This window comes from Balaenoptera acutorostrata, chromosome 1 (genome assembly GCF_949987535.1).
Source record: "Balaenoptera acutorostrata chromosome 1, mBalAcu1.1, whole genome shotgun sequence".
Taxonomy (NCBI): Eukaryota; Metazoa; Chordata; class Mammalia; order Artiodactyla; family Balaenopteridae; genus Balaenoptera; species Balaenoptera acutorostrata.
This window is the reverse complement of record NC_080064.1, coordinates 37,358,906-37,371,369: the sequence shown is the minus strand read 5'-3', so window position 1 is coordinate 37,371,369 and position 12,464 is coordinate 37,358,906. Positions and strand designations below refer to the sequence as shown.

The 12,464-nt window shown below is 43.5% G+C and overlaps 1 protein-coding gene across 1 annotated transcript in view; it reads left to right on the top strand.

Moving 5' to 3' along the window:
• The window catches only part of EIF2B3 (eukaryotic translation initiation factor 2B subunit gamma), a 157,849-nt gene that overhangs the window by 127,876 nt on the left and 17,509 nt on the right, over positions 1-12,464 (top strand). The window contains exons 7-10 of the mRNA XM_007164563.3: positions 2,032-2,159; positions 3,335-3,525; positions 5,343-5,420; positions 5,968-6,116. Of these exons, the coding sequence (XP_007164625.1) occupies positions 2,032-2,159; positions 3,335-3,525; positions 5,343-5,420; positions 5,968-6,116 (546 nt within the window). The remainder of the gene's footprint in view (positions 1-2,031; positions 2,160-3,334; positions 3,526-5,342; positions 5,421-5,967; positions 6,117-12,464) is intronic.

The following is a 12,464-nucleotide window of genomic DNA, read 5'->3' as shown; positions in this document are numbered from 1 at the left end:
CATCTAGTGTGTGGAGGCCGCGGATGCTGCTGGACGGCCTACACCGCCCTGAGCAGCACCTGTGACAAAGCATTATCAATAGTGCCCGGGTTTGGAAACCTGCTCTAGGGTCTTACAGTCTTCAAAGCCGTGGATGAACTTAAAGACAAGTTATCTCTGGAGTTCAAGTTTGAGTTGAAACCAGCCTCAAGTTTCACCTGTCCTCACTGACCCGTGGATTTCTGTGTGACCAGGTGGCTTTGGAAGAACTACCAATACATGCTGGCATTTCTCGTTGCCATTGAGGAAATCAATAAGGACTCCCATCTGCTCCCCAATCTGTCCTTGGGTTTCATCCTCTACAATGCCTTTCCCAGTGACCAAAGGACCTTGGAAAGTGCCCTGTTTTGGCTCTCTGGAGGAAATCAGACTTTCCCTAACTACAACTGCCAGGGACAGAGAAAATCTGTGGCCATTGTTACAGGAACCGCGTTGGCATTTTCAGCCGATATTGGAACAGTTCCGGAGCTCTACAGAAGCCCACAGGTCACGTATGGTCCTTTTGATCCCATCCTGAGTGATAAAGACCAGTTCCCATCGCTCTATCAGATGGCCACCATGGACAGCTCCCTGGCTCAAGGAATGATGTGGTTATTGCTGCATTTTGGCTGGACCTGGGTGGCGCTATTTGTATCTGATGATTTGAAAGGCGAGCAGTTCCTCTGGTATCTGAAAGCAGAGATGGTGAAGAAAGGTAAATGCCCTCCAGAAGCAAGACCTGCATTGATCACCTGATGGCGTCTGGAGCTGCATCCGTTTCTGAGGAAAATCCAATTTACCAACAGTGCTGGACACCACATATCCTTAGATGAAAAACAGAACCGTGTGACATGATAGGATATCCAGAACTCTATGAATTTTCCTGCTGGTCTTGGGCTGCTGGTTAAAGTAGGAGAGTTTGTCACCAATATTCCATATGGTCAAGGCCTGGTCATCAATGAAGAGATGACAGAATGGTCTGTTGTCTTCAAAGAGGTACGGAGTCATTTCAGTCTTGGAGATAGACATTAAGGAGGTGTCTGAAGCATGTCCAGATATGAGACTGAGTATGCACCTCCTTATTAACTCAGCCCTAAATTCACATTTCACATTTAAACTTTTTTCTATGTCATCTTACCCACATATATTCTGAGCTAATGCCTATAGAAAGAACAGGTCTCTGTATAAGCTCTTGTTTTAAATTTCAGGTGTATCTGTTCATGCAGCGGTCAAGTGAATAAAATGAATGGAGTTATGAAGTTAAAAAAAAAAAAAAAGGATGACTATGAGTGCTTCTGTTCAGCGTTAGTGTATTGGAGGTCTTAGCCAATATGGTAAGATAATGAAAAATAAGGATTAGAAAGGAATAAAGAAAATTGTTTACATAGTTGGTATGACTGCCAGAATCTACAGATAAATTATTAGTATTAAGATTGTTTATCAGTCTTGGCTACAAGATCAAAATACAGTGAATTGAGTTTCTGTTGACCAACAAGAAGAAGAAAATAATTGTTTAAAAGACACCATTTATAACAACAAAAAAACTAAGATACTCCAGATTAATCTTACAGAAAATATGCAAGACCTTTATAGAAAATGATTTATGTTTTTTTAAATAACTTTTTTTCAAAAGACCAGAGCATTCTACCTTCTCACGGGTTATTGCCAGTTAATAGTCAAAGCACCATGTTAAGATACACACACGTGCACACACATACAAACATGCAGGCACACAGTTTGTAGATAAGTCTTGTAAAAGACTATTTTCTGCATAGATCAGGGAAAGGGCGTCTCAGATTCAGTACACTACCCTCCCACCTCCAGCCTGAAGCTGATAGAGAATGTAGATCCTCTGCTTCTCCAGAACTGCCAAATCCTTGTCATTTCTAATCTCTATCCGTCCCAAGGTGGCACGACAGGAAGGAATTTGGCTTTTCCTTGGATGCACAGTTTTTGATTCTGATTGGATCCAGATAGTCAGATTTCTCATATTTGACCACTCTTTCTTCCTAGGTCAATCACTTCCATCCGGAGTGAACTGATTCCATACCTAGTAAGAAAACAGTTCTCCTCAGCTTCATCACAACAAGGACAAGAAGAAAAAGAAGAGGATCTAAAGAAAAAGGAGCTGAAGTCCTTAGGTCAGTGCTTGAGTTGGTGCAGTAAGGTAGGGGTAACAATACCTTTGGAAGAGTGGCTGGGCAACTTAGCCCAGCCCAAGATGCCTGTCTCAAGGCAGCAGGTTTTCATCTAGCCAACAGTTAGGACAGGCTAGCTGACGCCACTCCCTGAGCTCTGGGTGGGCTTGCTCAAGCAAATCCTGTCACTGTGCTCTTCAGGGACAGGCTAATCATGCCTCTGGTCCATTCTCTGGTTAACAGCTGTGGTTTAGCTGTGTTCCTCTCTAGACCTTTTTGACTTTGAACTCTGCGCACCACTTCTCAGTTCCCCTATCTCTAGGCTCTGGGAGCCCCACTCCTGACTAAACTCAGCCTCTCCTATCAAGGGAAGAAAGGTGAAAGGCTGTATAATGACAGTCCAACCAGAGCCAACAGACTATCTCCTTTCCAGGATGTAGGGACGAGGTCAGTCTTGTTTGCTCTCATATCCTTGCCTGGTCCCTGGCCCAGTCCTGGGCTCATAGTAGATGTTCCAAAAAATGTACTTATCAAAGGAATAAATGGAGACAGTATAGCATGATGGTTAAAATATCAGGGCTTAGCATCTCAGACCTGGGTTTGAAATTTTACTCTGCCATTTATTAGCTCTATGACCTAAGGCAGGTTATTTAGTCTTCTGAGCCCCAGTTTTCTTACCATAAAATAAAAGATTTCAAATGATTGTTGTACGAGTTGAAAAACTGAGGCCCAAGTCCTGTGCTATTTCTCTCATAGCACAACTATCTGATACGATAATGGAGGCTAGCAGCACAAAGCCAACATGGCTGGTCACCAAAGCCTGGACAGTTGCTTCTGCTACCCCATGGTGTACAAGAGTAATTTATTTTATTTTCCCTAGTAATGCTTGATTGTCAGTCAAACTTGCTTATAGGACCTCTTTTTAAGCATTTTTATATCATACAGTTTTTCAGATGTACAGGAAAGCACATTGCCTCTTTTTTTTTTTTTTTTACATTGCCTCTTTTAATTTGACTTAGTCTTTCAGGTTTTAGTGGGATTTCCCCAGGGTCCATGCTGCATGGGTGCATTGCGGGGGAAGAGGTTTGAGCTGTGCCCTCTTTCAAAACTTGACTGATTCTGTATCCTCTCTGTCATGTCTCTCATGTACTTGCTCGGTTTGGGTATTTGTTCTGAAGATATTTACAGTTTTATAAAAGAAGCCAATACGCTGACCTTTGCTCCCTATGATGCCTGCTGGAATGCCTGTCGAGGAGACAGCTGGGAAGATTTGTCCAGGTCACAGGTGCGCTGTTACGTCCACATCATGAAAGAGGGGCTCTGCTCTCGAGTGAGCACCCTAGGACTCTACATGGAAGCCAACAGACAGGTGAGAGGATGGGTTTAGAAGAGAAATCATGGGAGTTCCTGTCCCAGGAACAGACTGAGCCTTTTGTCTTATTTCTTCATTAGATACACAGTGAGTTGTTCAGAATCCCTCACATTCCTAAGGTTGAACAAGACCTGGCATGTCAGGAGAAACCATTGGGGTACCCAAGTACAGCAAAAGGGGGAGTGAGGGGTCTGGTCCATAGAGGCAGAGCCTCTGTGGCTCCAAAGAAAGGCCAAGATCTCCAAGAAGGCTTAACTTCTGGCCTCTGGGTTGAACAGCTTTCTCCTGTTCTGCTCAGCATGGGGATATCTACAGCACTTCATAAACAAGCAGATAAATACTGTGTAATCATTACTGTGATGACGTAAACATAGGCACACAGAGGAAGCTTTCTTAAGGAGGCAAAGGAGCAGAGTATAGAGTAGCCAGATGGCAAAGCATCAAGGAAGGAATGCCCATGAGAGAGAAGTGTCTGGGAAACAGCATTAGAGCATGAGGAGTCTTGCCAATCCACCCTTTTAATCCTGAGGTTTGTGAGATATGAAGAATGAGTAGCTTCTATTGAAGGGAAAGCAGTGCCCTAAAGGCAGGCCAGGTTTTAGTTAAGGCAAGGGGTGAAGAAGGGGGACAATGAAGAGGCCGAACGTGTGCAGGAGCTCTTTATTGTGTAGCAGGCACAGGAGGAAGGGAACACTGGGATTGGGATTGAATCCCTGAAGAAAACCTGACTCAAGAACCTTCAGGACCCACACCATGTGGTAGATATGGTCCCAGCCCCAGACCTCAAGCTGGCCTCAACCTGGATTGGTTAAATCCAAGGGAATCCAAGCTAGAGAGTTTATGAGAAATCACAACTAGTCCCATGTTTGCCCAGGGCAGTCCTGGGTAAAGTTAGCCCCAATTTAGGGTTAGAGGTATAGAAAGCTTCCTTAATTTGACTTTAAGTTCTCTTTCTTCAATTCTATGGCTAGAGTCTGTCCGGCTGGTCTGAAAGCAAGTCCACGGATAGCCTGAGGCCAGAGAAGTATCCTCTGAAGTGTCAGCAGGGGCTGTGCATCAGACAGGCCTGAATGGCCTTGGCTGAAGGGTAATAGAGGAGATCCCAGGGATAGGGACTGAGGGATTAGCCTTCACATCTCCATTGTAGCCAGTCTAGCAAGGCCTCCCTCAGCTAGTGTGACTACCACACACAGTGCTCCGACCAGCATTCTGCCCATTCTGGAGAATCACAGATAGACACACTATCTGTGCCTTCCTAATGGGTCCAGAGCTAAAACACTCCATACCCATAACGTTTTCAGTTTTCTCATACTGGAAAGAGAATAGTGTGAATTTCCCCTTCAGCATTTTATTTTGCCTGGTGAAGAACATGGATGCCTTCTCAGGGTCTCTCCTGATTGTGGAGTTGTCTAACATTACTCCCATCCTCACCTCATGCATGGCCACTGTGGTCCAGGAGGTGAGCAGGAACCTAGGATGACTGTGGTCAGGCCTCAGGAAGCTGCTTGCTCTCTTTAGGCCTCCTCTCCCAAGTGCTGCCTGGGTATCTCAAAGGCTTATCTCACAGCCTCCCAGCTGAGGGAGGTGGCATTAATTTCAGGGAGGGGACTCTCAGCTAGGAAACTAAGGATAAGATTATCTAGAAGCTGCTGTGTATACAATCCCTGTCCTAGGGGAAATGCATCAGCCTGCCTCATACAGACAGGAAGCTGTGGCTGAAAACTCCCCACATCTCTGCTGGACACAGGGTTCTACTTAAGGTGCTTTCAGGTGTTTTCTGGTCTGTCTTTAGTGACCAAACCTCTTTCCTCAAGGTGTCCAAATTGCTACCTGTTATCTGTCCGGAAGAATCACTGGTCCATTCATCAGCCCAGATTGTCAGCAAACACCTGGTAAGTGCTGGCTTGGACAGGGCAGTTATGGGACAGTGTCTGGGTGCACTGAGGCTTGTCCTTGAGAAGCTGGTTTGGGGCTTCTCCCAAACCAGCTTCTCAGGTCAAGCCCTGAACCTCATTGGCCCCAGGGAAATCCCAAACTGAGTTCTGGTTATAAAATCTTACCTTCCAGCCCAAGCACTCAAGAAGATTGCCTGGACAGGTGCTGAGCCCAGCCACACAAACCCTGTAAGGAAGGTCCATTATATAGTCTTTGGACTCAGACACAGGAGCTTTCCATCATTATCCCTCTTCTTACCCTGATTTGAGCACTGTCTTCAGGAGAGCACATCTATATACACAAGTGCATGAGTGTGTAAGTTTGAGTTGGTCTCAGAGATATTATATGACCTTGTGGCCCTGAGAAATACTGATGATGATCCCTCTTGCTAAAGTGTCTCTAGAGAAACATCCCATTAGACCCAGCTCAAGGGATCTGGAGGGTTGGTTTGCAGTTGGTTGAGATGGGTGGACAAGTTTTTATATTTATATTTGCCTTTTGCAGGTTGGAGTTGACAGCCTCATTGGGCCAGATACACAGGTTGGAGAGAAGTCATCCATTAAGCACTCAGTCATTGGTTCATCCTGTGTCATAAGAGATAGAGTGACTGTCACCAGTTGCCTTCTCATGAACTCAGTTACCGTGGAGGAAGGGTATGTTTCCCCTTGTACCCACTTGAGGCAAGGCCCCTGCTATCTCTGGGAGGCTTTGGAGGCCAATCCAGCCTAGGAAAGGGGTCAGCTTGGGGAGAGGAAGAAAGGGGAAAGGATGAAAGAAGGAATAGTGCCTAGGCCTTGGTTTTGGCTCCATAATACTTAATATGGTCTCTGAAAGCATTTCTGTCAGTCTTCTCATACTTATGACAATTGTAGTCCTGGGAGAAGCTGCCTTCTCTTGCTTTGATATTCTACTTGATGGGATGGCCACAGTAGTGAGCCACTGGCAGGACTGGAATGACACTGTACCACTGTCTAAGGGTCACCTTCCCCTACCTCAGTATCCCACAGCAGCCCTGAAGAAAGCAGAGGCCTAGGAGGAATGGACATATAAGCCACTTTCCATTTTTGAGGGAGAGCTTCTCTGTTACAAGTTATAGAGAATCTTTCCCCATTTTTTTTTTTCCCATTTTAAGTTGCTTTAGAATGCCCTAAAATCTTAGTTTATGAACAGCCTGAACTTGGAGTAAGACTTGAATGATGCTTAATAAGATTCTTCCTCTGTATGGACCTCAGGTTTTTTCCTTGTATAAAATGCAAACAGGGCTTCCCTGGTGGCGCAGTGGTTGAGAATCTGCCTGCTAATGCAGGAGACACGGGTTCGAGCCCTGGTCTGGGAGGATCCCACATGCCGCGGAGCGGCTGGGCCCATGAGCCACAGCTGCTGAGCCTGCGCGTCTGGAGCCTGTGCCCCGCAGCGGGAGGGGCCGCGATAGTGAAAGGCCCGCGCACCGCGATGAAGAGCGGTCCCCGCACCGCGATGAAGAGTGGCCCCCACTTGCCGCAACTAGAGAAAGCCCTCGCACGAACCGAAGACCCAGCACAGCCAAAAATAAATAAATAAATAAATAAAATTAAAAAAATAAAAATAAATTAAAAAAATAAAATAAAATAAAATGCAAACATTAGTGGTGGAAGAGAGGAAAGATATTACCAATGGTTTTCAGACTTTTTAGAAAGGAAACTTTTTCTTAAGATAAATCTTAAGCAGAAACTCATTAGTTAAAACTGGTAAAAGCACAGTTGTTTGGAATATAGTGGGGAAGGGGCACTTATCCTTCCTATAGAATGTGAAAACTGATCTATAAAACAAATTTTAAAAACCACTAGACTAGGGAATTCCCTGGTGGTCCAGTGGTTAGGACTCCGTGCTTTTGCTCCCAGGGCCCAGGTTCAATCCCTGGTCAGGGAACTAAGATCCTACAAGCTGTGCAGCACAGCCAAAACAAAAAACAAAAAACACCACTAGGCTAGATCAGCCTGAGATAGATTCTAGCTCTGACATCTGTTGATTTCTCTGTCCGGGAACTGATAGGAGAGAAGGATTGGGGAAGACTGAGGCCAGTAAAAGCTGAACTACCTCTCACAGCTGCCCTTGAGGGATTAAGTGAAGCATTTTGGTGAGAGGCAGTACATAGGGATAGAACTAAAGGTTAAGCCTTTGCTCTTTTTTTTTTAAATTTATTTATTTATTTATTTTATTTTTGGCTGTTTTGGGTTTTCGTTTCTGTGCGAGGGCTTTCTCTAGTTGCGGCAAGCAGGGGCCACTCTTCATCGCGGTGCGCGGGCCTCTCACTATCGCGGCCTCTCTTGTTGCGGAGCACAGGCTCCAGACGCACAGGCTCAGCAGTTGTGGCGCACGGGCCCAGTTGCTCCGCGGCATGTGGGATCTTCCCAGACCAGGACTTGAACCCGTGTCCCCTGCATTGGCAGGCAGATTCTCAACCACTGCGCCACCAGGGAAGCCCAAGCCTTTGCTCTTTAGGAAGAGTGGCTGATGGAAGACAGTAGACAGGGTGGAAGTGAAAAGTACCATAATAAAAAACCAGGAAAGTTGGAGACCATTGGGGATATTGACCACCAAGACCTGTCCTCCCCTAAGCCTACTTCCTGATGACTCCCAGAACCCTGGCAAAGAGGCCTATAACCTTCTGTCAGGAGTTTGAAAGAATCTTTTCCGGTGAATTTGACCAGCCCAAGAAGAAGAACCTGAATTTATTTACATGAGAGATTTCTAACGGCCCAGTCAAATCACCCTTTGGTGAAAATTATGGATGGCAAATTCCATTCATGTGCTGTTTCAGAATCCTTTCCTAAATATGAAGAGATAATCAAAGATTACCAGAGATCTAAAGAAAGCCTCTATCATGAAAGATAGAGACCAAATCAAACAGATAGAAAAAAGCAACTTAAAAAGAGATAGGGACTCTGCAGGGAGAGAAAGATGCTTTCAAACAACCTGTCATTTCAAAGAACAAAAAACAAACTCTAGGAAATTTAAAATATGATAACAAAAAGGAAAACCTCAATAAAAGAATTGGAAGATAAATTTGAAATTTCACAAAAAGTAGAACAAAAAGATAAAGAGATGGAACATAGAAGAGAAATGATAGAAAATTAGAGGACTAGTCCAGGATGTCTAACATCTGAATAGGAGTTCCATAAAAAGAGAGCTGAGAAATCAGAGAAGGAAATTGTTTAAGAAATAATATAAGAAAATATCTCAGGGCTTCCCTGTGGCGCAGTGATTAAGAATCTGCCTGCCAACGCAGGGGACACAGGTTCAAGCCCTGGTCCAGGAAGATCCCACATGCCGCGGAGCATCTAAGCCTGTGCGCCACAACTACTGAACCTGCATTCTAGAAACCGTGAGCCACAACTACTGAGCCCGTGTGCCACAACTACTGAGCCCACATGCCACAACTACTGAAGCCCACGCACCTAGAGCCCGTGGTCCACAACTAGAGAAGCCACCGCACAGCAATGAAGACCCAATGCAGCCAAAAATAAATAAATAAAATTAAAAAAAGAAAAGAAAATGTCCCAGAACTGAAAGATACGAATTTACAGAATGAAAGGGCCTACTAAGGGTCCAGCCCAATGGTAAAAATAAACCCACATCATTGTGAAACTTCAGAACATCAGAGACAAAGCATGCTACCAACTTACAAAGAGAAAATAATAGGTCATATACAACTAATCAGGAACCGGAATGGCTTTGGACTTACCAGTAGTAGCAATGAAAGTTAGAAGATAATAGAACAATGCCTTCAAAATTCTGAAGGAAAATTAATTTCAACCTAGAATTCTGTACTCAAGGTAAGTGTTAATGAAGTGTGACAGTAGAATAAAGACACTTTCAGACATGAAAAGGTGTGTCCCACCAAAATGAAAAGTAAACCAAAAGGAGATAGATGAGAAACAAGAGATCCAACTCAGAATAAGGCAAAAAGAATCCATGGGGTGATGGTGAAGGCAGATCCAAAGATGACTGCTATGCATGAAGCATAAAGGGAGCAGTTAGTCCAGAGTGGAATCCAGGAAACACTTATTTAGGAAGATGAAACTGATAAAATGCCAGATATATATAAACATCTTGAAAAATTTAGACAACTGGCTAAAAGTTAGGTTTGAATTAGTAATAACATAGAACACTAACAAAAACACAACAGTTATTAACTCTGTTTTTAAAAAAAGTTGTACAAGAAAGGAGAAGGCATCAGAGTTTGCTATGTGGCTCAGCTATTAAATAGAATTAACATAGTCATAATAAACACTGAGCATTGACCAAAATTATGCTATAGCTATATTGAAAGGATGAGGGTAGGAAGGGGAAAAGGGAGCAGTGGTGGGGAGAAAGGAAAGCTAAATCCTCATCTTCCATTGTGGGAAGTCTACTGACAATGCTTAAAACTGAAAAATTAAGATGTAATATAAGCATGTTATTATCTATAGACATGGAAGTAAATACTGAAATACTCAGCAAAAAGAAGTCAAAGAGTTGTCTCTGGGAAGAAGGAAATGAGTTGAGGGAACAGGGGACTACTATTTTTCGTAATAAAACCGTCAGAACAATTTGCTTTAAACTTCAAGCATGTATAACTTTAACTGCAAAAAAAAAAAAAAAGCCAGAAATTTTTCTGGTACACTGCTACCAGTGGTGTGCTGATAAATTGTTAACAACCAGTTCTCCAAAGCAAAAAATAAGTGGCCTGATTTGTAGCATTTGCCAATTCCCATGATATAAAGTTTCCCCCTATGACCAGTGATATCAGTGAACACTGATTTGGGAAGAGACGCTACGAGTCAGCTCTCCCAAGCAGGACGGGCTGGCTCCAGCACAGCACTGATATAGAAACCTGTCTCAAGTATTTCACCCTTTCATCAAACACTTAAGGACTCACTCTATGCTGAAGAATGTAGTAGGCAACTGAAGACGGAAAACTACATAAGGCTCAATCTCTTCCCTCAAGGAACTCATAAGCTATATGCAACAAGAAGTTACAAGTGCTGTGATAGAAATCTGTATGGTCACAGAAGAGGAAAGGGTCAGAGAAGACTTAATTAAGGAAATGACCCTTGAACTGAATCTTGAAAAATGAGTAGAGCCCCCCAGGCTGGAGAAAGGAATGTTCTAGATACATCAAGAATCCAAAGCGTGAGAGAGCATATCTTATTTCAGAAACAGCTCCTCATTTTGATGTTAGCTCAGATTTCACCACTTAAAAAGAGGCTCTGCTGACTACCCTCTCAGAAGAAACCTGTCCCAGCACTCCCTGTTACATCTTATTTTCTTCATTATAACATTATCACTGTCTGGCCTTACCTTGTTTACCTGTCTATCACAAGAAGATGTTAGTTTGAGAATGTAAGTACCTTATCTTTCTGTTTCACTGTTATATCCTGAAGGCCTACAGAAACTCAATAAATATTTGTTATGTGAAAGAATGGTAAACGATTCATCATGACCACAATATAGAATTCAGAAAGAAATGGATATGACAGGAGACAAGGCCATATAGATGGACAAAAGCCAAATCATGGACTATCCTCTAAGGAGTTTAATGGGTAGTGGTAATTTAAGAGTTTAAAGAAAAGGAATAGCATGATTAAATTCCCATTTTATGAAGATCGTTTTGGCTGTGGTGAGAAGGATGATCTGTAGAGTGTAAATACAGAGGCAGGAAGACTACTGAAATAATCCTGGTAAAATGGAAGAGGTCCTTAACTAACGCAATAGCAGTGGAGATGGAGAGGATAAGTAACAGGGTGGTAAAAACTGTAAAGCATGATGACTGCCTGGATATGTGAGGTGAAAGAGAGAGAAATTAAGGAAAATTCTTAGATTTCTTGCTGGAGCAATAAAGTTTCTGGTGTGCCAGTCACTAAGATAGAAATCAGTGGAGAAGGAGCAAGATTTGCAGGGTGGGAAGCAGAGAAATGACACGCTCCATCTGTGACAAGTTGAGCTCGTGGCAGGCGGCCTGACGTGCAGCACTTGCTATATAGGACTGGAGTTCGGGAAAGAAGCCTGTGCTTGAACTACAGATAGGGGGCAGTGGGCATGGAGGTGGTAACCGAATCCATGGATACAGCTGAGACCACCCAGGAACAGTGTGTGACATTGAAAGAAAAGAAACCAAGACAGAACCTTGGAGAAAGTCAGTAATTTTAGACATAAGAAAAGGAATCTAAGGAGACTGACAAGGAACGAGCAAGGAAGGAATGTAAGGGCAAAGGGAGAGGACAGTTGACGGTGAAGCCCAGGTTTCTAGTTGGGAAAACGGTAGATGATGGTGTATTCACTGAGATGAGGAAGGGTGAGGGAGGAGCAGATTTGTGGGGAGATAAGGCTTGTGTGGGGCACATGAGATTGGAAGTACCTGTAGGACATCCAGGTGTGTGGAGGTATCTGGTAGCCAGTTTGTGAGCAGAGGTTCGGAAAAGAGATCAGACCCAGAGACCGCTTCCTGAATCACTGTGTTCTCTAACTTATTTTCCTGTCTCCATTTTTCTTTCTCTTCCAAATCCACCCTTCCAGCATTGGTCCTGTGGATTAGAGCATGAGCTTTGGGGTCAGACTGCCAGACTGAATCCTGAGTCTGTCACTTACTAGTCATTTAGGGGATTGACTTTACCTCTTTGAGCCCGATTTTCTCATTATAAAATAGGGTAAAAACTGGGTTGCCTCATAGGTTTATTGGGAATACTAAGTGAGTTAATAGACATAAAGCACTGAGAACAGTGCTTGGCACAAAGAATGTTAGCTGTTATCATCATCATCTTCTTCTTCACTACTTTATCTCATCAGAGAGGTGACATGTTGCCAGTGTTGTCGTCCTAAAGAATATCTCTGATCATATCCATGTTCTATTCAAAAACTTTTGAAGAATCCCCATTACCTTTAGAATAAAGTTTCAGTCTTTTGGAAGAAGTTGAGTAGGATCGGTGTAAGTTCTGCTCTGTACATTTGATAGAATTCCCCAGTGAAGCCATCTGGTCCTG